Below are 21,195 nucleotides of genomic sequence, written 5' to 3' on the forward strand. Positions count from 1 at the left end.
AAGTGCTATATGTGAGACCATGGGGAGTATCGCAGGTTGAAGTGCTATATGAGAGAGCGGGGGGGTCAGTTGGAATTATTGCAGGTTGAAGTGCTATATGAAGATCGCGAGGATCAGTTGGAAGTATTGCAGGTTGTAGTGCTATATGAGAGATCGCGGGGATCAGTTGGAAGTATTGCAGGTTGTAGTGCTATATGTGAGACCATGGGGAGTATCGCAGGTTGAAGTGCTATATGAGAGAGCGGGGGGATCAGTTGGAATTATTGCAGGTTGAAGTGCTATATGAGAGATCGCGAGGATCAGTTGGAAGTATTGCAGGTTGTAGTGCTATATGAGAGATCGCGGGGATCAGTTGGAAGTATTGCAGGTTGTAGTGCTATATGTGAGACCATGGGGAGTATCGCAGGTTGAAGTGCTATATGAGAGAGCGGGGGTATCAGTTGGAATTATTGCAGGTTGAAGTGCTATATGAGAGATCGCGAGGATCAGTTGGAAGTATTGCAGGTTGTAGTGCTATATGAGAGATCGCGGGGATCAGTTGGAAGTATTGCAGGTTGTAGTGCTATATGTGAGACCATGGGGAGTATCGCAGGTTGAAGTGCTATATGAGAGAGCGGGGGGATCAGTTGGAATTATTGCAGGTTGAAGTGCTATATGAGAGATCGCGGGGATCAGTTGGAAGTATTGAAGGTTGTAGTGCTATATGTGAGACCATGGGGAGTATCGCAGGTTGAAGTGCTATATGAGAGAGCGGGGGGATCAGTTGGAATTATTGCAGGTTGAAGTGCTATATGAGAGATCGCGAGGATCAGTTGGAAGTATTGCAGGTTGTAGTGCTATATGAGAGATCGCGGGGATCAGTTGGAAGTATTGCAGGTTGTAGTGCTATATGTGAGACCATGGGGAGTATCGCAGGTTGAAGTGCTATATGAGAGAGCGGGGGGATCAGTTGGAATTATTGCAGGTTGAAGTGCTATATGAGAGATCGCGAGGATCAGTTGGAAGTATTGCAGGTTGTAGTGCTATATGAGAGATCGCGGGGATCAGTTGGAAGTATTGCAGGTTGTAGTGCTATATGTGAGACCATGGGGAGTATCGCAGGTTGAAGTGCTATATGAGAGAGCGGGGGGATCAGTTGGAATTATTGCAGGTTGAAGTGCTATATGAGAGATCGCGAGGATCAGTTGGAAGTATTGCAGGTTGTAGTGCTATATGAGAGATCGCGGGGATCAGTTGGAAGTATTGCAGGTTGTAGTGCTATATGTGAGACCATGGGGAGTATCGCAGGTTGAAGTGCTATATGAGAGAGCGGGGGGATCAGTTGGAATTATTGCAGGTTGAAGTGCTATATGAGAGATCGCGAGGATCAGTTGGAAGTATTGCAGGTTGTAGTGCTATATGAGAGATCGCGGGGATCAGTTGGAATTATTGCAGGTTGAAGTGCTATATGAGAGATCGTGGGGATCAACTGGGAGTATTGCAGGTTGTAGTGCTATATGAGAGATCGTGGTGATCAACTGGGAGTATTGCAGGTTGAAGTGCTATATGAGAGATCGCGGGGATCAACACTGGAAGTATTGCAGGTTGTAGTGCTATATGAGAGATCGCGGGGATCAGTTGGAAGTATTGCAGGTTGAAGTGCTATATGAGAGATCGTGGGGATCAACTGGGAGTATTGCAGGTTGTAGTGCTATATGAGAGATCGTGGTGATCAACTGGGAGTATTGCAGGTTGAAGTGCTATATGAGAGATCGCGGGGATCAACACTGGAAGTATTGCAGGTTGTAGTGCTATATGAGAGATCGCGGGGATCAGTTGGAAGTATTGCAGGTTGAAGTGCTATATGAGAGATCGTGGGGATCAACTGGGAGTATTGCAGGTTGTAGTGCTATATGAGAGATCGTGGTGATCAACTGGGAGTATTGCAGGTTGAAGTGCTATATGAGAGATCGCGGGGATCAACACTGGAAGTATTGCAGGTTGTAGTGCTATATGAGAGATCGTGGGGATCAACTGGGAGTATTGCAGGTTGTAGTGCTATATGAGAGATCGTGGTGATCAACTGGGAGTATTGCAGGTTGAAGTGCTATATGAGAGATCGTGGTGATCAACTGGGAGTATTGCAGGTTGTAGTGCTATATGAGAGATCGTGGGGATCAACTGGGAGTATAGCAGGTTGAAGTGCTATATGAGAGATCGCGGGGATCAACACTGGAAGTATTGCAGGTTGTAGTGCTATATGAGAGATCGCGGGGATCAACACTGGAAGTATTGCAGGTTGAAGTGCTATATGAGAGATCGCGGGATCAACTGGGAGTATTGCAGGTTGTAGTGCTATATGAGAGATCGCGGGGATCAACACTGGGAGTACTGCATGTTGAAGTGCTATATGAGAGATCGCGGGATCAACTGGGAGTATTGCAGGTTGTAGTGCTATATGAGAGTTCGCGGGGATCAACACTGGAAGTATTGCAGGTTGAAGTGCTATATGAGAGATCGTGGGGATCAACTGGGAGTATTGCAGGTTGTAGTGCTATATGAGAGATCGTGGGGATCAGTTGGAATTATTGCAGGTTGAAGTGCTATATGAGAGATCGCGGGGATCAACACTGGAAGTATTGCAGGTTGAAGTGCTATATGAGAGATCGTGGGGATCAACTGGGAGTACTGCAGGTTGTAGTGCTATATGAGAGAGCGGGGGGATCAGTTGGAATTATTGCAGGTTGAAGTGCTATATGAGAGATCGTGGGGATCAGTTGGAATTATTGCAGGTTGAAGTGCTATATGAGAGATCGCGAGTATCAGTTGGAAGTATTGCAGGTTGTAGTGCTATATGAGAGATCGCGGGGATCAGTTGGAATTATTGCAGGTTGAAGTGCTATATGAGAGATCGTGGGGATCAGTTGGAATTATTGCAGGTTGAAGTGCTATATGAGAGATCGCGGGGATCAACACTGGGAGTATTGCAGGTTGAAGTGCTATATGAGAGATCGTGGGGATCAACTGGGGGTATTGCAGGTTGAAGTGCTATATGAGAGAGCGGGGGGATCAGTTGGAATTATTGCAGGTTGAAGTGCTATATGAGAGATCGCGGGGATCAGTTGGAATTATTGCAGGTTGAAGTGCTATATGAGAGATCGCGAGGATCAGTTGGAAGTATTGCAGGTTGAAGTGCTATATGAGAGATCGCGAGGATCAGTTGGAATTATTGCAGGTTGAAGTGCTATATGAGAGATCGTGGGGATCAGTTGGAAGTATTGCAGGTTGAAGTGCTATATGAGAGATCGCGAGGATCAGTTGGAAGAATAGCAGGTTGAAGTGCTATATGAGAGATCGCGAGGATCAGTTGGAAGTATTGCAGGTTGTAGTGCTATGTTAGGGATCGCGGGATCAACTGGGAGTATTGCAGGTTGAAGTGCTATATGAGAGATCGCGGGATCAACTCGGAGTATTGCAGGTTGAAGTGCTATATGAGAGAGCGGGGGGATCAGTTGGAATTATTGCAGGTTGAAGTGCTATATGGGAGGAAGGGGGATCAGTTGGAAGTATTGCAGGTTGTAGTGCTATATGTGAGACCATGGGGAGTATCGCAGGTTGAAGTGCTATATGAGAGATCGCGGGGATCAGTTGGAAGTATTGCAGGTTGTAGTGCTATATGTGAGACCATGGGGAGTATCGCAGGTTGAAGTGCTATATGAGAGAGCGGGGGGATCAGTTGGAATTATTGCAGGTTGAAGTGCTATATGAGAGATCGCGGGGATCAACACTGGAAGTATTGCAGGTTGAAGTGCTATATGAGAGATCGTGGGGATCAGTTGGAATTATTGCAGGTTGAAGTGCTATATGAGAGATCGTTGGGATCAGTTGGAAGTATTGCAGGTTGAAGTGCTATATGAGAGATCGCGAGGATCAGTTGGAAGAATAGCAGGTTGAAGTGCTATATGAGAGATCGCGAGGATCAGTTGGAAGTATTGCAGGTTGTAGTGCTATGTTAGGGATCGCGGGATCAACTGGGAGTATTGCAGGTTGAAGTGCTATATGAGAGATCGCGGGATCAACTCGGAGTATTGCAGGTTGAAGTGCTATATGAGAGATCGGGGGGATCAGTTGGAATTATTGCAGGTTGAAGTGCTATATGGGAGGAGGGGGGATCAGTTGGAAGTATTGCAGGTTGTAGTGCTATATGTGAGACCATGGGGAGTATCGCAGGTTGAAGTGCTATATGAGAGATCGCGGGGATCAGTTGGAAGTATTGCAGGTTGTAGTGCTATATGTGAGACCATGGGGAGTATCGCAGGTTGAAGTGCTATATGAGAGAGCGGGGGGATCAGTTGGAATTATTGCAGGTTGAAGTGCTATATGAGAGATCGCGGGGATCAACACTGGAAGTATTGCAGGTTGAAGTGCTATATGAGAGATCGTGGGGATCAGTTGGAATTATTGCAGGTTGAAGTGCTATATGAGAGATCGTGGGGATCAGTTGGAAGTATTGCAGGTTGAAGTGCTATATGAGAGATCGCGAGGATCAGTTGGAAGAATAGCAGGTTGAAGTGCTATATGAGAGATCGCGAGGATCAGTTGGAAGTATTGCAGGTTGTAGTGCTATGTTAGGGATCGCGGGATCAACTGGGAGTATTGCAGGTTGAAGTGCTATATGAGAGATCACGGGATCAACTCGGAGTATTGCAGGTTGAAGTGCTATATGAGAGAGCGGGGGGATCAGTTGGAATTATTGCAGGTTGAAGTGCTATATGGGAGGAGGGGGGATCAGTTGGAAGTATTGCAGGTTGTAGTGCTATATGTGAGACCATGGGGAGTATCGCAGGTTGAAGTGCTATATGAGAGATCGCGGGGATCAGTTGGAAGTATTGCAGGTTGTAGTGCTATATGTGAGACCATGGGGAGTATCGCAGGTTGAAGTGCTATATGAGAGAGCGGGGGGATCAGTTGGAATTATTGCAGGTTGAAGTGCTATATGAGAGATCGCGGGGATCAACACTGGAAGTATTGCAGGTTGAAGTGCTATATGAGAGATCGTGGGGATCAGTTGGAATTATTGCAGGTTAAAGTGCTATATGAGAGATCGCGGGGATCAGTTGGAATTATTGCAGGTTGTAGTGCTATATGAGAGATCGTGGGGATCAACTGGGAGTATCGCAGGTTGAAGTGCTATATGAGAGATCGCGGGGATCAACTGGGAGTATTGCAGGTTGTAGTGCTATATGAGAGATCGTGGGGATCAACTGGGAGTATTGCAGGTTGTAGTGCTATATGAGAGATCGTGGGGATCAACTTGGAGTATTGCAGGTTGTAGTGCTATATGAGAAATCGTGGGGATCAACACTTGGAGTATTGCAGGTTGAAGTGCTATATGAGAGATCGTGGGGATCAACTGGGAGTATTGCAGGTTGAAGTGCTATATGAGAGATCGTGGGGATCAACTGGGAGTATTGCAGGTTGTAGTGCTATATGAGAAATCGCGGGGATCAACACTGGGAGTATTGCAGGTTGAAGTGCTATATGAGAGATCGTGGGGATCAACTGGGAGTATTGCAGGTTGTAGTGCTATATGAGAGATCGTGGGGATCAACTGGGAGTATTGCAGGTTGTAGTGCTATATGAGAGATCGCGGGCATCAACACTGGGAGTATTGCAGGTTGTAGTGCTATATGAGAGATCGCGGGGATCAACACTGGAAGTATTGCAGGTTGTAGTGCTATATGAGAGATCGCGGGGATCAACTGGGAGTACTGCAGGTTGTAGTGCTATATGAGAGATCGCGGGGATCAGTTGGAATTATTGCAGGTTGAAGTGCTATATGAGAGATCGCGGGGATCAGTTGGAAGTATTGCAGGTTAAAGTACTATATGAGAGATCGCGAGGATCAGTTGGAATTATTGCAGGTTGAAGTGCTATATGAGAGATCGCGGGGATCAGTTGGAAGTATTGCAGGTTGAAGTGCTATATGAGAGATCGCGAGGATCAGTTGGAATTATTGCAGGTTGAAGTGCTATATGAGAGATCGCGGGGATCAGTTGGAAGTATTGCAGGTTGAAGTGCTATATGAGAGATCGCGAGGATCAGTTGGAAGTATTGCAGGTTGAAGTGCTATATGAGAGATCGCGAGGATCAGTTGGAAGTATTGCAGGTTGTAGTGCTATGTTAGGGATCGCGGGATCAACTGGGAGTATTGCAGGTTGAAGTGCTATAATGAGAGATCGCGGGATCAACTGGGAGTATTGCATGTTGAAGTGCTATATGAGTGATCGCGGGATCAACTGGGAGTATTGCAGGTTGTAGTGCTATATGAGAGATCGCGGGATCAACTTGGAGTATTGCAGGTTGAAGTGCTATATGAGAGATCGCGGGATCAACTGGGAGTATTGCAGGTTGTAGTGCTATATGAGAGATCGCGGCGATCAACTGGGAGTATTGCAGGTTGTAGTGCTATATGAGAGATCGCGGGATCAACTGGGAGTATTGCAGGTTGTAGTGCTATATGAGAGATCGCGGGATCAACTGGGAGTATTGCAGGTTGTATTGTGAGACCTCCGTCATGCAGTATTCCGTTTTCTCACTCACACGTCAGACCTGATATTACACACATCCTCGTATAATAATCTCTATATAGACCATTTCCACATGGGGCCTGACCAGTTCCGAATTAGCCTCTAAAATCACTCTATGATTCGACTTCATTCGGCTTTCAATAACAATCTCTGGGCGTCTGAAAGGCAAACGAATTTATCCCGAATTTAGATGTCTTTTCCCTGAGGATCGCCGCTGTAAGCCCCTGCCCGAGGCAGTAGGTCGATTGCTATAAAAATAGTCGGTGCCAGTGAAAGAAAGAGACTTGGTCGTAGTCACTAGAAAAATATCCTAGGGCTCGTTCTTGAAATTGTTTAAGTTTTGTAATGATGGACTGGAACAAAACTAGCCAGCAAGTGGATAGTAGATCAGTAGATCAAAGCAATAGGTTCCAATGAAAGGCGTTCAGAAGTGATGCACATAAGAAATATATGGATGTCAGGTAGTAATGCTATAGAAAAAGAAACGTAAATATGGGCAACCCTAATACTAATATTTAACCAAATATTAACATAAAGAGTCTTTCCAAATGCTGGACTAAAGGAGTTATTATTCCAATACACAAGAAGGGTCCAGTGGAAGATGTTAACAATTACAGAGCTCTTACACTGAAAAGCTGCTTTCCAAGCTCTTTACTGTGGTGCTAACAGACGTTCCTCCTCGGCAGACAATTACGGATCAATCTCGGATGTTCAACTTGGTTTTAGAAAAGGTCATTCAACCATTGATGCAACACTCTATCATCAGCAAGTATATTAAGGATACAAGAACGCTTTCCTGTTCCTTTGTGGTCTTACAAAAGCCTTTGACAGTGAAGACAGACATAGGATGCTAGTTAAGTTGTTTCGACAGGGAATCCGTGGTAAAAATGTGCTCCATTTTCAAATCGATGTATACCGAAGTAAAATCATTTGTTAAATACAACTCTACAATTTCTGACTACATTAGTATTGGTGCAGGCACTGAGCAAGGGGGTTGGAGGGTGTGTGTCTGTGTGTATGTATGCGTGTGTCTGTGTGTGTGGCGGGGGGGGGGGGGGGGGGGGGGGGGGGGGGTATTAAGTCACCGATACTGTTTTCGTTCTTCGTGGAAGACGGGAATCCGGAACAAGAAAGTGGAAATGATGGCATTGATGTTGACTTCTTCAATTTATTCCTGTTCTATTTGCTGACGGCGTGGTTGTTTTGACCGAAACTTCCGTAGGATTGCAGAGCATTCTTAATAATATACAAAGTTATTGTGAAGAATGGGAACTTATTATTATATTATTAGCGTTAAGCAGACCAAGGTTATGGTGTTCGCAAGAAAGGTAACATATCTGATTCTGAAAATTTGGCGACAGGGGGAGGCAATCTGGAGGTTGTAAAACAGTTTACGTATTTTGAAAATGTCATATCTTATAACGGAAGTATAAAGTTATATCAACGGACGGGACTGGAAAGGATTCAGTTTTATAAGAGAACCCTAGGCGTTCATTCCAAAGCCAGTAATGCCGCTGTATATGGTGAATTGAGTACATACCCTTTGTTAGTCGACAGATTTGTCAGAACTATCCGGTACTGGGGCAAAATATTAAATATCAAGATTAATGAATTGAAATTAGCACTTAATATGAATTTTATATTGTTGTAATAGTTGTGTGAAGCATTGGGCTTTTTCATATGAAATGCAGTAAACATGGCTTGGCTATATGTGGATAAACCCTGCAGGTGTTAATCTGCAATTCTTTTGTTCTGTATTAAAACAACGTCTAAGTGATGGATTCATACAGAATGGAGAGGTGATACACTATTAAGTACCAAACGTGTGTTATATTCTGAACTGAAGTGTATATTTGGTTATGAACTGTATCTTGATATCTTTCCTTGTCGTCGTAGTTGTTGTTTATCTAGACTTTAAGTATCCTGTCCCAAACTCAAAATAGAAACTGGTAGGTATTTAAATATTGATAGAAAAAAATAAATTTGGTAAATCAAATGGTGTATCTGTAATGCAGATGAGTGTCTGTTTGTGTGTACTGGTCCACAGCATTATCACGACAGAGTTAAATAGATTGATCGATTGTGTTTGGAATATCCGTCTGATTACAAATTTGCCACGCTACTACAGTCTAAATCAAAGATAACTTTCCTTTCTTTGTCCATATTAGTCATATGTGTGACGTAATAAATCTAGAGTTGCCTATGAATATGTACATGTAATAATGTTGACGAGGGTTTCAATGAGCCCGACATTTTTCCTTAAAAAATATTCTGCTCTGCTCTGCTCTGCTCTGCTCTGCTCTGCTCTGGTCTGCTGTGCTCTGGTCTGCTGTGCTCTGGTCTACTCTGCTCTGTTCTGCTCTCCTCTACTCTGGTCTGCTCTGCTCTGGTCTGCTGTGCTCTGCCATCTGGCCTGCTCTCCTCTAATCTGGTCTGCCCTCCTCAGCCCTCCTCTGCTCTGCGCTGCTCTGCTCTGCTCAACTCTGCTCTGCTCTGCTCAACTCTGCTCTGCTCTGCTCTGTTCTATTCTGCAACAACCAGGGGAACGTGAGTGTAGGTAATGCCGTATAGACTGGGGACTTGCAGCTCGGGCCTGGCCAGATATCAGATCATTTCCATGGTACATATGCACCTAGGAGGGGCCTGGTACAGAAACAACTTAAACAAAGTCTGCATTATGACTGTTACAACTAGTGTACAGTAATGATGATAATGACACACATCATTAGAGTATAAAGTAACACACTGGTGGAACCTACACGTGAGGGCATCTTGCCGCATGTCAAGCATGCTGTGAATTGAATAAGAAGGGGCTGAACATTTAGGGAGCGGTGTTAGTAGTAGTGAGTGAGTGAGTATGGTTTTACGCCGCTTTTAGCAATATTCCAGCAATATCACGGCGGGGGACACCAGAAATGGGCTTCAAACATTGTACCCATGTCGGGAATCGAACCTGGGTCTCCGGCGAGACGAGCCAACGCTTTAACCACTAGGCTACCCGACCGCCCCGTGTTAGTTGTATTTTCAAAATTATGATAATATCACCCTCAGGGTAGCTTTTGGTGATGTGGGCTGGAAATGATAATAGTATGATAGTGTTCAAAGAGCAGTTGAGGAGGAAGCGGTCACCATCTTCAACCTCTCCTGAATGACACAGCGTACATATTTGTAGTTCACTTGGCGGGTTTATATATCGCCCTCCCTCAATTTCCAGTTGATTGCACTGAGACGCAATTTCGTGAGAGATTCTGTCTTGTTTCTGGTGGAACCTCCGTAAGATTTTATTTGAAGTTTGTCACTAATTTTTCCCAGAAGTCCAAGCTTGTGAGTGTTTTTTTTGTAGATTGAGATGTTTCGTTGTTGTATGTAGCAGGGCGTGGAGTCATCCCACAGATGACATCCTTACCTTGTCAACTTGCTGACGAGGTTAACCTCTTTGGTCATGTGGACAAGGCGTCCGACCTCTGATCAGAAGGTCCGTGGTTCGAATCCCATCACGGGACTCGGACATTTTATGGCCGCTACATGTAGATGTTAATAAATTTGTTGTGCGGTAATTCAGTAAAAGTATCTGGAGTTATACCATCCATGCCCGTCTTGTCGGTGTGATCAGATGCAAAGTAATGGCAACAAGTACCACCGACTGCTGCATCCCCTGGGGACCTGTGCAATTACCAAGCAGTCTCATAAGCAGGATAAACGCGGGGTAAATACATCACTTTGCGTGTTATTGATTATATACTTGAGATGATAATCTCATCAAAACAATCCTAGCGTTATTGTTCAGTTCTGGACCGAATCAGCATGTCTAAAGTGGCAAACTCAAATAAAGCTGCTGGTGAATCGTTCTGTGACTACTCTTAAAGAAACCTCTGGCAGTGCACAGGTCCTGAAGGGTTGGTAATTAAATACCCAAACACAGTTCGTGTGGTATAGCTATAGGAACGTTAAGCCTTGTGTCTCGAGAGTGGGTTTTATGACCCTGTGTGCAGCAAGTTAGTGTGTCAATCAATCAAGGATGGGCGACACTGCTCGGAAAGTATTGCCCTGTGTGTCGAAGATGTGTGTGCAACGACCAGGTGTTTGTGGACCTATACTAAATACGTATTGCCCTGTGTGTCGAGGCTGGGTGTGGCAGGGGTTTGTGGAACTATACTAAATACGTATTGCCCCGTGTGTCGAGGATGGGCGTGGCAGGGGTTTGTGGAACTATACTAAATACGTATTGCCCTGTGTGTCGAGGATGGGTGTGGCAGGGGTTTGTGGATCTTTGCTAAATACGTATTGCCCTGTGTGTCGAGGATGAGTGTGGCAGGGGTTTGTGGAACTACACTAAATACGTATTGCCCTGTGTGTCGATGACAGGTGTGTCAGGGGTTTGTGGATCTATACTAAATGCGTATTGCCCTGTGTGTCGATGACGGGTGTGTCAGGGGTTTGTGGATCTATACTAAATACGTATTGCCCTGTGTGTCGAGGATAGGAGTGGCATAGGTTTGTGAACCTATACTAAATACGTATTACCCTGTGTGTCGATGACGGGTGTGTCAGGGGTTTGTGGATCTATACTAAATACGAATTGCCCTGTGTGTCGAGGATAGGAGTGGCATGGGTTTGTGGATCTATACTAAATACGTATTGCCCTGTGTGTCGAGGATGGGTGTGTCATGGGTTTGTGGATCTATACTAAATACGTATTGCCCTGTGTGTCGAAGATGGGTGTGTCAGGGGTTTGTGGAACTATACTAAATACGTATTGCCCTGTGTGTCGAGGATGGGTGTGTCATGGGTTTGTGGACCTATACTAAATACGTATTGCCCTGTGTGTCGAGGATGGGCGTGACATGGGTTTGTGGATCTATACTAAACACGTATTGCCCTGTGTGTCGAGGATGGGCGTGACATGGGTTTGTGGATCTATACTAAATACGTATTGCCCTGTGTGTCGAGGATGGGTGTGTCAGGGGTTTGTGGATCTATACTAAACACGTATTGCCCCGTGTGTCGAGGATGGGCGTGACATGGGTTTGTGGATCTATACTAAATGTGTATTGCCCTGTGTGTCGATGATGGGTGTGTCATGGGTTTGTGGATCTATACTAAATACGTATTGCCCTGTGTGTCGAGGATGGGCCTGACATGGGTTTGTGGACCTATACTAAATACGTATTGCCCTGTGTGTCGATGACGGGTGTGTCAGGGGTTTGTGGATCTATACTAAATACGTATTGCCCTGTGTGTCGAGGATGGGCGTGACATGGGTTTGTGGATCTATACTAAATACATATTGCCCTGTGTGTCGAGGATGGGCGTGACATGGGTTTGTGGACCTATACTAAATACGTATTGCCCTGTGTGTCGATGACGGGTGTGTCATGGGTTTGTGGATCTATACTAAATACGAATTGCCCTGTGTGTCGAGGATAGGAGTGGCATGGGTTTGTGGACCTATACTAAATACGTATTGCCCTGTGTGTCGAGGATGGGTGTGTCAGGGGTTTGTGGACCTATACTAAATACGTATTGCCCTGTGTGTCGAGGATGGGCGTGACATGGGTTTGTGGATCTATACTAAACACGTATTGCCCTGTGTGTCGAGGATGGGCGTGACATGGGTTTGTGGATCTATACTAAATACGTATTGCCCTGTGTGTCGAGGATGGGTGTGTCAGGGGTTTGTGGATCTATACTAAACACGTATTGCCCCGTGTGTCGAGGATGGGCGTGACATGGGTTTGTGGATCTATACTAAATGTGTATTGCCCTGTGTGTCGATGATGGGTGTGTCATGGGTTTGTGGATCTATACTAAATACGTATTGCCCTGTGTGTCGAGGATGGGCCTGACATGGGTTTGTGGACCTATACTAAATACGTATTGCCCTGTGTGTCGATGACGGGTGTGTCAGGGGTTTGTGGATCTATACTAAATACGTATTGCCCTGTGTGTCGAGGATGGGCGTGACATGGGTTTGTGGATCTATACTAAATACATATTGCCCTGTGTGTCGAGGATGGGCGTGACATGGGTTTGTGGACCTATACTAAATACGTATTGCCCTGTGTGTCGATGACGGGTGTGTCAGGGGTTTGTGGATCTATACTAAATATGTATTGCCCTGTGTGTCGAGGATGGGCGTGACATGGGTTTGTGGAACTACACTAAATGTGTATTGCCCTGTGTGTCGAGGATGGGTGTGTCAGGGGTTTGTGGATCTATACTAAATATGTATTGCCCTGTGTGTCGAGGATGGGCGTGACATGGGTTTGTGGAACTACACTTAATACGTATTGCCCTGTGTGTCGAGGATGGGTGTGTCATGGGTTTGTGGAACTGTACCAAATACGTAGTGCCTAGTATGCTCGTATGCCTCCAAAGCACCATGTCAAAGCACGCTGCAATAAAATTGAGACATTCAAATTATTTACTGTGAGGAGAGAGAAGACCCCAATATAAGTTTAGCGACTGACTTTGAGGGGAAATGAGGCCCCAATATAAGTTTAGTGATTGACTATGAGGGGCAATGAGGCCCCAATATCAGTTTAGTGATTGACTATGAGGGGTAATGAAAGCCCCAATGATAGTTCAGTGATTGACTATGAGGGGTAATGAAAGCCCCAATGATAGTTTAGTGATTGACTATGAGGGGCAATGAGGCCCCAATATCAGTTTAGTGATTGACTATGAGGGGTAATGAAAGCCCCAATGATAGTTTAGTGATTGACTATGAGGGGCAATGAAAGCCCCAATGATAGTTTAGTGATTGACTATGAGGGGCAATGAAAGCCCCAATGATAGTTTAGTGATTGGCTATGAGGGGCAATGAAAGCCCCAATGATAGTTTAGTGATTGACTATGAGGGGCAATGAAAGCCCCAATGATAGTTTAGTGATTGACTATGAGGGGCAATGAAAGCCCCAATGATAGTTCAGTGATTGACTATGAGGGGCAATGAAAGCCCCAATGATAGTTTAGTGATTGACTATGAGGGGCAATGAGGCCCCAATATCAGTTTAGTGATTGACTATGAGGGGCAATGAAAGCCCCAATGATAGTTTAGTGATTGACTATGAGGGGTAATGAAAGCCCCAATGATAGTTTAGTGATTGACTATGAGGGGTAATGAAAGCCCCAATGATAGTTTAGTGATTTACTATGAGGGGTAATGAAAGCCCCAATGATAGTTTAGTGATTGACTATGAGGGGCAATGAAAGCCCCAATGATAGTTTAGTGATTGACTATGAGGGGCAATGAAAGCCCCAATGATAGTTCAGTGATTGACTATGAGGGGCAATGAAAGCCCCAATGATAGTTCAGTGATTGACTATGAGGGGCAATGAGGCCCCAATATCAGTTTAGTGATTGACTATGAGGGGCAATGAAAGCCCCAATGATAGTTTAGTGATTGACTATGAGGGGTAATGAAAGCCCCAATGATAGTTTAGTGATTGACTATGAGGGGCAATGAAAGCCCCAATGATAGTTTAGTGATTGACTATGAGGGGCAATGAGGCCCCAATATCAGTTTAGTGATTGACTATGAGGGGTAATGAAAGCCCCAATGATAGTTTAGTGATTGACTATGAGGGGTAATGAAAGCCCCAATGATAGTTTAGTGATTGACTATGAGGGGCAATGAAAGCCCCAATGATAGTTTAGTGATTGACTATGAGGGGCAATGAGGCCCCAATATCAGTTTAGTGATTGACTATGAGGGGTAATGAAAGCCCCAATGATAGTTTAGTGATTGACTATGAGGGGTAATGAAAGCCCCAATGATAGTTTAGTGATTGACTATGAGGGGCAATGAAAGCCCCAATGATAGTTTAGTGATTGACTATGAGGGGCAATGAAAGCCCCAATGATAGTTTAGTGATTGACTATGAGGGGTAATGAAAGCCCCAATGATAGTTTAGTGATTGACTATGAGGGGCAATGAAAGCCCCAATGATAGTTTAGTGATTGACTATGAGGGGCAATGAAAGCCCCAATGATAGTTTAGTGATTGGCTATGAGGGGCAATGAAAGCCCCAATGATAGTTTAGTGATTGGCTATGAGGGGCAATGAAAGCCCCAATGATAGTTTAGTGATTGACTATGAGGGGTAATGAAAGCCCCAATGATAGTTTAGTGATTGACTATGAGGGGTAATGAAAGCCCCAATGATAGTTCAGTGATTGACTATGAGGGGTAATGAAAGCCCCAATGATAGTTTAGTGATTGACTATGAGGGGTAATGAAAGCCCCAATGATAGTTTAGTGATTGACTATGAGGGGTAATGAAAGCCCCAATGATAGTTTAGTGATTGACTATGAGGGGCAATGAAAGCCCCAATGATAGTTTAGTGATTGACTATGAGGGGCAATGAAAGCCCCAATGATAGTTTAGTGATTGACTATGAGGGGTAATGAAAGCCCCAATGATAGTTTAGTGATTGACTATGAGGGGCAATGAAAGCCCCAATGATAGTTTAGTGATTGACTATGAGGGGTAATGAAAGCCCCAATGATAGTTTAGTGATTGGCTATGAGGGGCAATGAAAGCCCCAATGATAGTTTAGTGATTGGCTATGAGGGGCAATGAAAGCCCCAATGATAGTTTAGTGATTGACTATGAGGGGTAATGAAAGCCCCAATGATAGTTTAGTGATTGACTATGAGGGGTAATGAAAGCCCCAATGATAGTTCAGTGATTGACTATGAGGGGTAATGAAAGCCCCAATGATAGTTTAGTGATTGACTATGAGGGGTAATGAAAGCCCCAATGATAGTTTAGTGATTGACTATGAGGGGTAATGATGGCCCAATATATGTTTAGCGGTTGACTTTGTGGGAAAATGAAAGCCCCAATGATAGTTTAGTGATTGACTATGAGGGGCAATGAAAGCCCTAATATAAGTTTAGCGATTGACTATATTTGTTTGTTGTTTAACGCGCACTCAGCAATATTCCAGCTATACAACGATGGTCTGTAAATATTCGAGACTGAACCAGACAATCCAGTGATTGACATCATGAGCATCGATTCACGCAACTGGGATACGATGACAAGCATCAACCAAGTCAGTGAGTCTGACCACCTTTTTCGACAAGCATGGGTTGCTGAAGACATTCTAACACGGATTTTCACGGGTGATTAACTATAAGGAGAAAGAAGGCACCAATGTAAGTTTAGTGATTGACTATGCAATCGTTTTGCTGCTGACGTGGCCATTCATTAACATTAAAGAAAAATATTGACGTGAAGTACGTTGTCGCAAGAAAAGTATTGTGACGCTTTAAATTATTACTCGCGTTATGTCCCTTAACACGTGATAGACGGGGAAATTCAATTATTTGCGACAACTTACCGCCATAGTTCATACCAATATTTTTCTTTAATGTTATTGAAAGGCCACATCAGCATTAAAACGATACAGCTCAAAATAACTTTCACTACGCGTGCACTATAAATACGCATCTTGCGAAAATCATGATTGCTCGATTAAAATCAGACGTTTGGCAGTTTTCGTCTATATAATGAGCCAACTCACGATATGCTGGTGTAATGTACTGACGTGGATACATGTTAACGTTTATTGTAAATAATGAACGCAAGGCTTAGTTCGCGGGCTCTACAGCGACATATAACATGTGATCGAACCGCTTCTGATCGAAGTCACGCCGTATAAAGTAACGATTGTTTTACAACTTCTCAGGCAAATAGAACGAGTATGTTTGAGTAGAGGCGTGGGCTGTAGAGTTTATAACGGAGAGCCTATCGATGATTTTGCTGTCAATGTGTACGTAGATGACGTAATATAAGTAATCACCTGCGTGTGGCGCACGACTCAGCCGAGGGTCCCACAACTGGGGAATCCCAAAACAGGTCGCGCGTCATATGGTAAATCCGGTCGCCGAGGTCACGTGATTTACATACGAGGGCATTCGAATGGCGGACGTGTACAGTTGTCAACAAAGTTGCACACATTATCTAAATGACAGCATATAACGGAGACCCGTCTGGAAGTTATCAAACGGGACTCTTAGACAGCGAAAACTTATACAATGGCCACGGACGATACGTCCGGGACAAGGAACACTACTTTTGAATTTCTTCGGTCCTTTTCTGTTGTCGAGGGTGTCATTGACGAAGAAGATGACTTTGATGTTTTGTCACCGATTCCCGAAACTGCCGATAGTCCAGATTTCACCGGGGATATATTGGATGGTGCTGACAGGATTGACCCCATACATTGCGATGGCCATGGTAAGTCGGTTTGGAAATACCTTAACGACAGGTGGTTGCACACCTTGATGATAAATCGATCGTTTGTTATACATTTGATTGATTTGTGGCCGTTCAGCTGCGTCGTTGTGGAGCCGTGCACGCCGATGATACTAATTTAGAGGTGAAAGCAAATTTCATTAATTGACGTGTCAGTGCGATACTGTTGATCGTACCGTGCTCACGACGCCATAGATATGTGCTTTCTGTTGACAAGAGGATGGGGGTGTGGTTGGATGAATACGGGATTCCAAAATGCATCACGTGAAGAAAAAAACTATTCATGAACTATCTGAAACAGTTGGCGGTAATAAAGCGAAAAAAATAAACATTTGTTATTTATAAAATTTTACATTCAATTATGGACATGAGAGCCTTACAGAATTATGAATTTAATAGAAACATATTTTCAATTCTATAAACCAAACAAGTATGGTGAAATATATTGATGCAACAGGAACCATAATCTCTCAACCAATTTTGTCACCGAATACATCTATTATTTGCTAAGTGAACAAGACAAGGTAGACATAATTTTATGGATAACAGCTTTTTTAATACTGTAAAACGATTCGGTATAGATCCTTATACAAGCAGTCTTGATTGACAACTGTATAAGAATCTATACCGAAACGTCGCTTTTTACAGTATTAAAGTTATCCATAAAATTGTGTCTGCCTTGTCATCCGTCAACTTCTAAGTAATGCCTATCAAACAATACTGAAGAAGAGTCAAATGATATTTTTATCTACGTTGGATGAAAACAATTAATATACTAATTTACTTCTATTCAGACATTGGTTTTGGAAGTAGTCTCCAGTTGTTACCCCTGGAGACTGACGACTTGCTATTCATCACTGAATCAGGGACTCGAGAGGATTTAACTTACCTGTTCAAGAGTCCTAATTAACATTATAACCCTGCACAATGCCAGTGTCATTGATCCAGCAAATACAGCACAACACACTGCTGACTTTTTCAATAGAATGTCAGGGCCATTGTCTTGATCAGGGTAGCCCAATAATCCAATACAGTCAAGTCCTGTTAATCCGACATCGATGGTTGCATATGATTATGTCGGAGTAACGAGTATGTCGGATAACGAAATTAAGTAGTATCAACGTTTGTGATCGAAAAGGTTGTTCTGACGTGACCTGTAATGGGATGTCCTCGCCGATAGTGAGAACTTGTATCTGATATTAATGAGATTGAGGTAGTCTAAGCATATGATTATTCCTGTTTTCTTTATTTAAACCATTAATTGTTTATTGTTAAGCAAGTTTATCTCTGCAGCCGTTGTAATATGCTGCTAACAGCCGATTCGTCTCGCATCAAAACACAGGATGTGTACTCGCGGACAGATGACCACGGAGTACGCTGATCACTGTGTCGGATTAGTGATTGAGTGATTTCTGTAATTCGTTGCAAATAAGGTGTGTTGGAGTCGGAGTGCGAGCATGTTGGATTAACGGACCTAAATAGCACTGATTTCATCGGTTCCCATCATTAGAGTCAGATAAAGCTGATTGTCAGATTAACGAGACTTGACTGTACATCAATACCAATTGTAATGTGACAACAAACTCATGTCAAGCATATACACATGCTCAATTTATTTATCCTGCTGACTAACTGGGACCTAGTTTTTAAATGTTATACTTTTATTTTGTTTAAATAAAGATGTTATTGTCAACTAATTTAGATGTTAATTAACCCTACCAGTTTAGATTTTTATTGACACTTTTTTTCAAAGACAACTTTTTACTCATTTTTATTAAACCTTAATTTTTTTAAAAATGCATGTTGATTATAATATTTTGTCCTTATTGACGTTTTATGTAATCAGAACAACTAAATGTATAATTTTATTATCATCAGCTAAGTGTAGCCTCAATACCTAAAGTTTATCTGATCATGGTAAACACCTGCTAGATAGTGTAAAACTATACTCACTCACTTACACACAAATACAGTCACTCGCTCGCTCACTCAATTGTCGGGCATAAGGGTAGGATAGAGATTTGATTTTCCCTAAGTGATACAAGATCTGAATTTGACACTGGCATTTTTTTCTGAAGGTTTATGTCCGTTATTTACTTTTGCTTTGCTTTAATTATGAATTGACTTCAATATTTTTCCGTTTATGGTGGTATGATCATAAGAAACGGTGTGCACACTCACTGTAAGTCCGCTACTTATGTTTTGAAGTGACAAATACAGTCAAGAATAAGAGATTAAAAGACTGCTTATTTAATTGATAACACAAGAAAATGTAGCCAATGGTAATTAATCAGTGACTTCATTCTAATGTTCAGTGCAATAATGCAACCCCAACACCCCACCCACCCCCTATTAGCCAATCAGAAAACAGTAATCCACTAGTGGGCGTGGTCTAACTTGTTTTCCACAAAACAATTGCTTGGTTGGTCAGTTAAATGCCACTGAATGACTTGAAATTTATTTACATGATAAAAACCATCTTCAAGTTGAATAAGTTTGTTACGGATGAGCAAAGATACACACACACAATCTGGCCCACCACAAAGAACTTAAATATATTCAGGTCACAATAAATTGATTATATGTTGTCAGAGTTGCCATCCTTTCCTCTCTCTTTGTTCAGTAAGTTTGATGTCTGTGTTCACAGCCCTTGCCAATGTATTATGATGCCAGTAACCACACGTCTTCATTCAATAATATCATTTCTATTCCTTCAGTTGATGAGGGGAAAAGTTTAGAGAAAATGTCCCAATCCAATCCAATGGTGTTAAACCTCACTCACTCACTCACTCACTCACTCACTCACTCACTCTCAACTAGGATATCCCAAACTGCTCTACTGTTCAGAATATTGCTTTAAATGCCAACCCATCAAGAGCAACAGCAACTTGGTAGGGAAAATCTAACATATCTAATGGTTTTTAAAACATTATTCTCTAGTGCATACTTCAGTGCCCCACAAAAGTACCTTGTGTACCATCTTCTTGAGGCAAGGGAGTTAACTGACTGTAAAAGTCCAGTTTCTAACTGGGCTGGAATTATGCAGATATATTTTGGCTGGACTAACAAGTCTATGCATAGTCCAATCAAACCGCGTAACAAAATTGACATCCGGTTCATAAACTGCTGTGTACTCACTCCAACTCTCAGTGTGATGTTGCAAGACTCCTCCTCCTCCCCTCCAGGGACTGCCCCCAGGCCCTGTCATGTAGTCTGTCATGAGACCAGATCTGTCCCCTACATGGAAGGCGGCTGTTCCTCCATGACTGATGGTGGTCAGTGTAATGTTGCCAGACTCCATGCAATGAAGGGCCCTGTATATGAGCCTGATATTGACCTTGCAGCCATGTAACGATACTGACATGTAATGTGAAAACAAAAACATCAAGTGACATGATTCTTCTCTTCTTTCCACTACCTCCCCCTAGACGTCTTGTCAACTTGTGAGTACCATAAAAACCAGAACACTTGGCTGTTTATATTGAAGTGCTTCTACTTGCCAATGTTCTAAGGTTGTGAGATGTTTATGACAAAGATGCATCACTTCCTGTCTATCAACTGACTCAGCTGTTAGCCCCCGGGGGCAACCAGGGGAACAGCAGTCCCGTGGAACCCATATCCAACATAGAATTTTGATAAAAACAAGCAACTACATTTTAATTGTAAAAGACTTCCAGTGAGAAGAGAGACTGGCAAATCTAGACTTTCTTCATTAAAGGTTATAGCATTACAGTAAGGTCTTGGTGGAAGGGGAAAAAATAACATGGTTCAGAGACTGAGACATCTTCCCGAGGCAAGAGAGTTAACTGACTATAAAAGTCCAGTACCACCCTTGCCGAACTAGGCTGGTATTATGGAGTTACATTTTGGCTGGACTAACGAGTCTATGCATAGTCCAATCAAAATCGCGCACCGAAATCGAAATCCGGTTTGTTAACTGTCATGCAGAGTTTGGTCGATTGCAGGATTTGCAAAGCATGTGCACCGCGAACTCGTTGTCAACAGATATTTTCCCATTTTGTTTTCAAGTGTTTAATCAAGGTGCTCACATGATTTGATGCACTTCGTGATGTAAGACCCCTTTTATCAATATACAGATCATGATTGTGGATCAGATCATCTCTTGTCAGGGCGCTGCCATTTTGTTTGAAGCAAATGCAAGTGATACGAGAGGTGGAATCTGATTGGTTCATAGGAGAGGCATAGAAGGGACATAACCTGTAATAGCCAGCCTAGTTCAGCAAGGGTGGAAACTGGACTTTTAAAGTCAGTTAACTCTCTTGCCTTGGGAAGATGGGACTGAGACAGACTAATGCACAGGGTGATATGAGATTTATTCCACACATTTTATATAAAAG

At 43.3% G+C, this 21,195-nt stretch overlaps 1 protein-coding gene across 2 annotated transcripts in view; it reads left to right on the top strand.

Moving 5' to 3' along the window:
- The first annotated feature begins 16,406 nt into the window (after positions 1-16,406).
- LOC124140313 (phospholipase D1-like) overlaps positions 16,407-21,195 on the top strand; it is a 95,614-nt gene continuing 90,825 nt past the window's right edge. For both annotated transcript variants that reach the window (XM_046507831.2, XM_046507832.2), the window contains exon 1: positions 16,407-16,819. In XM_046507831.2, coding sequence (XP_046363787.1) covers positions 16,618-16,819 — 202 coding nt within the window. In that variant the 5' untranslated portion in view covers positions 16,407-16,617. The remainder of the gene's footprint in view (positions 16,820-21,195) is intronic.

Source organism: Haliotis rufescens, unplaced genomic scaffold (genome assembly GCF_023055435.1).
Source record: "Haliotis rufescens isolate VD_foot unplaced genomic scaffold, xgHalRufe1.0.p SCAF_5, whole genome shotgun sequence".
Taxonomy (NCBI): Eukaryota; Metazoa; Mollusca; class Gastropoda; order Lepetellida; family Haliotidae; genus Haliotis; species Haliotis rufescens.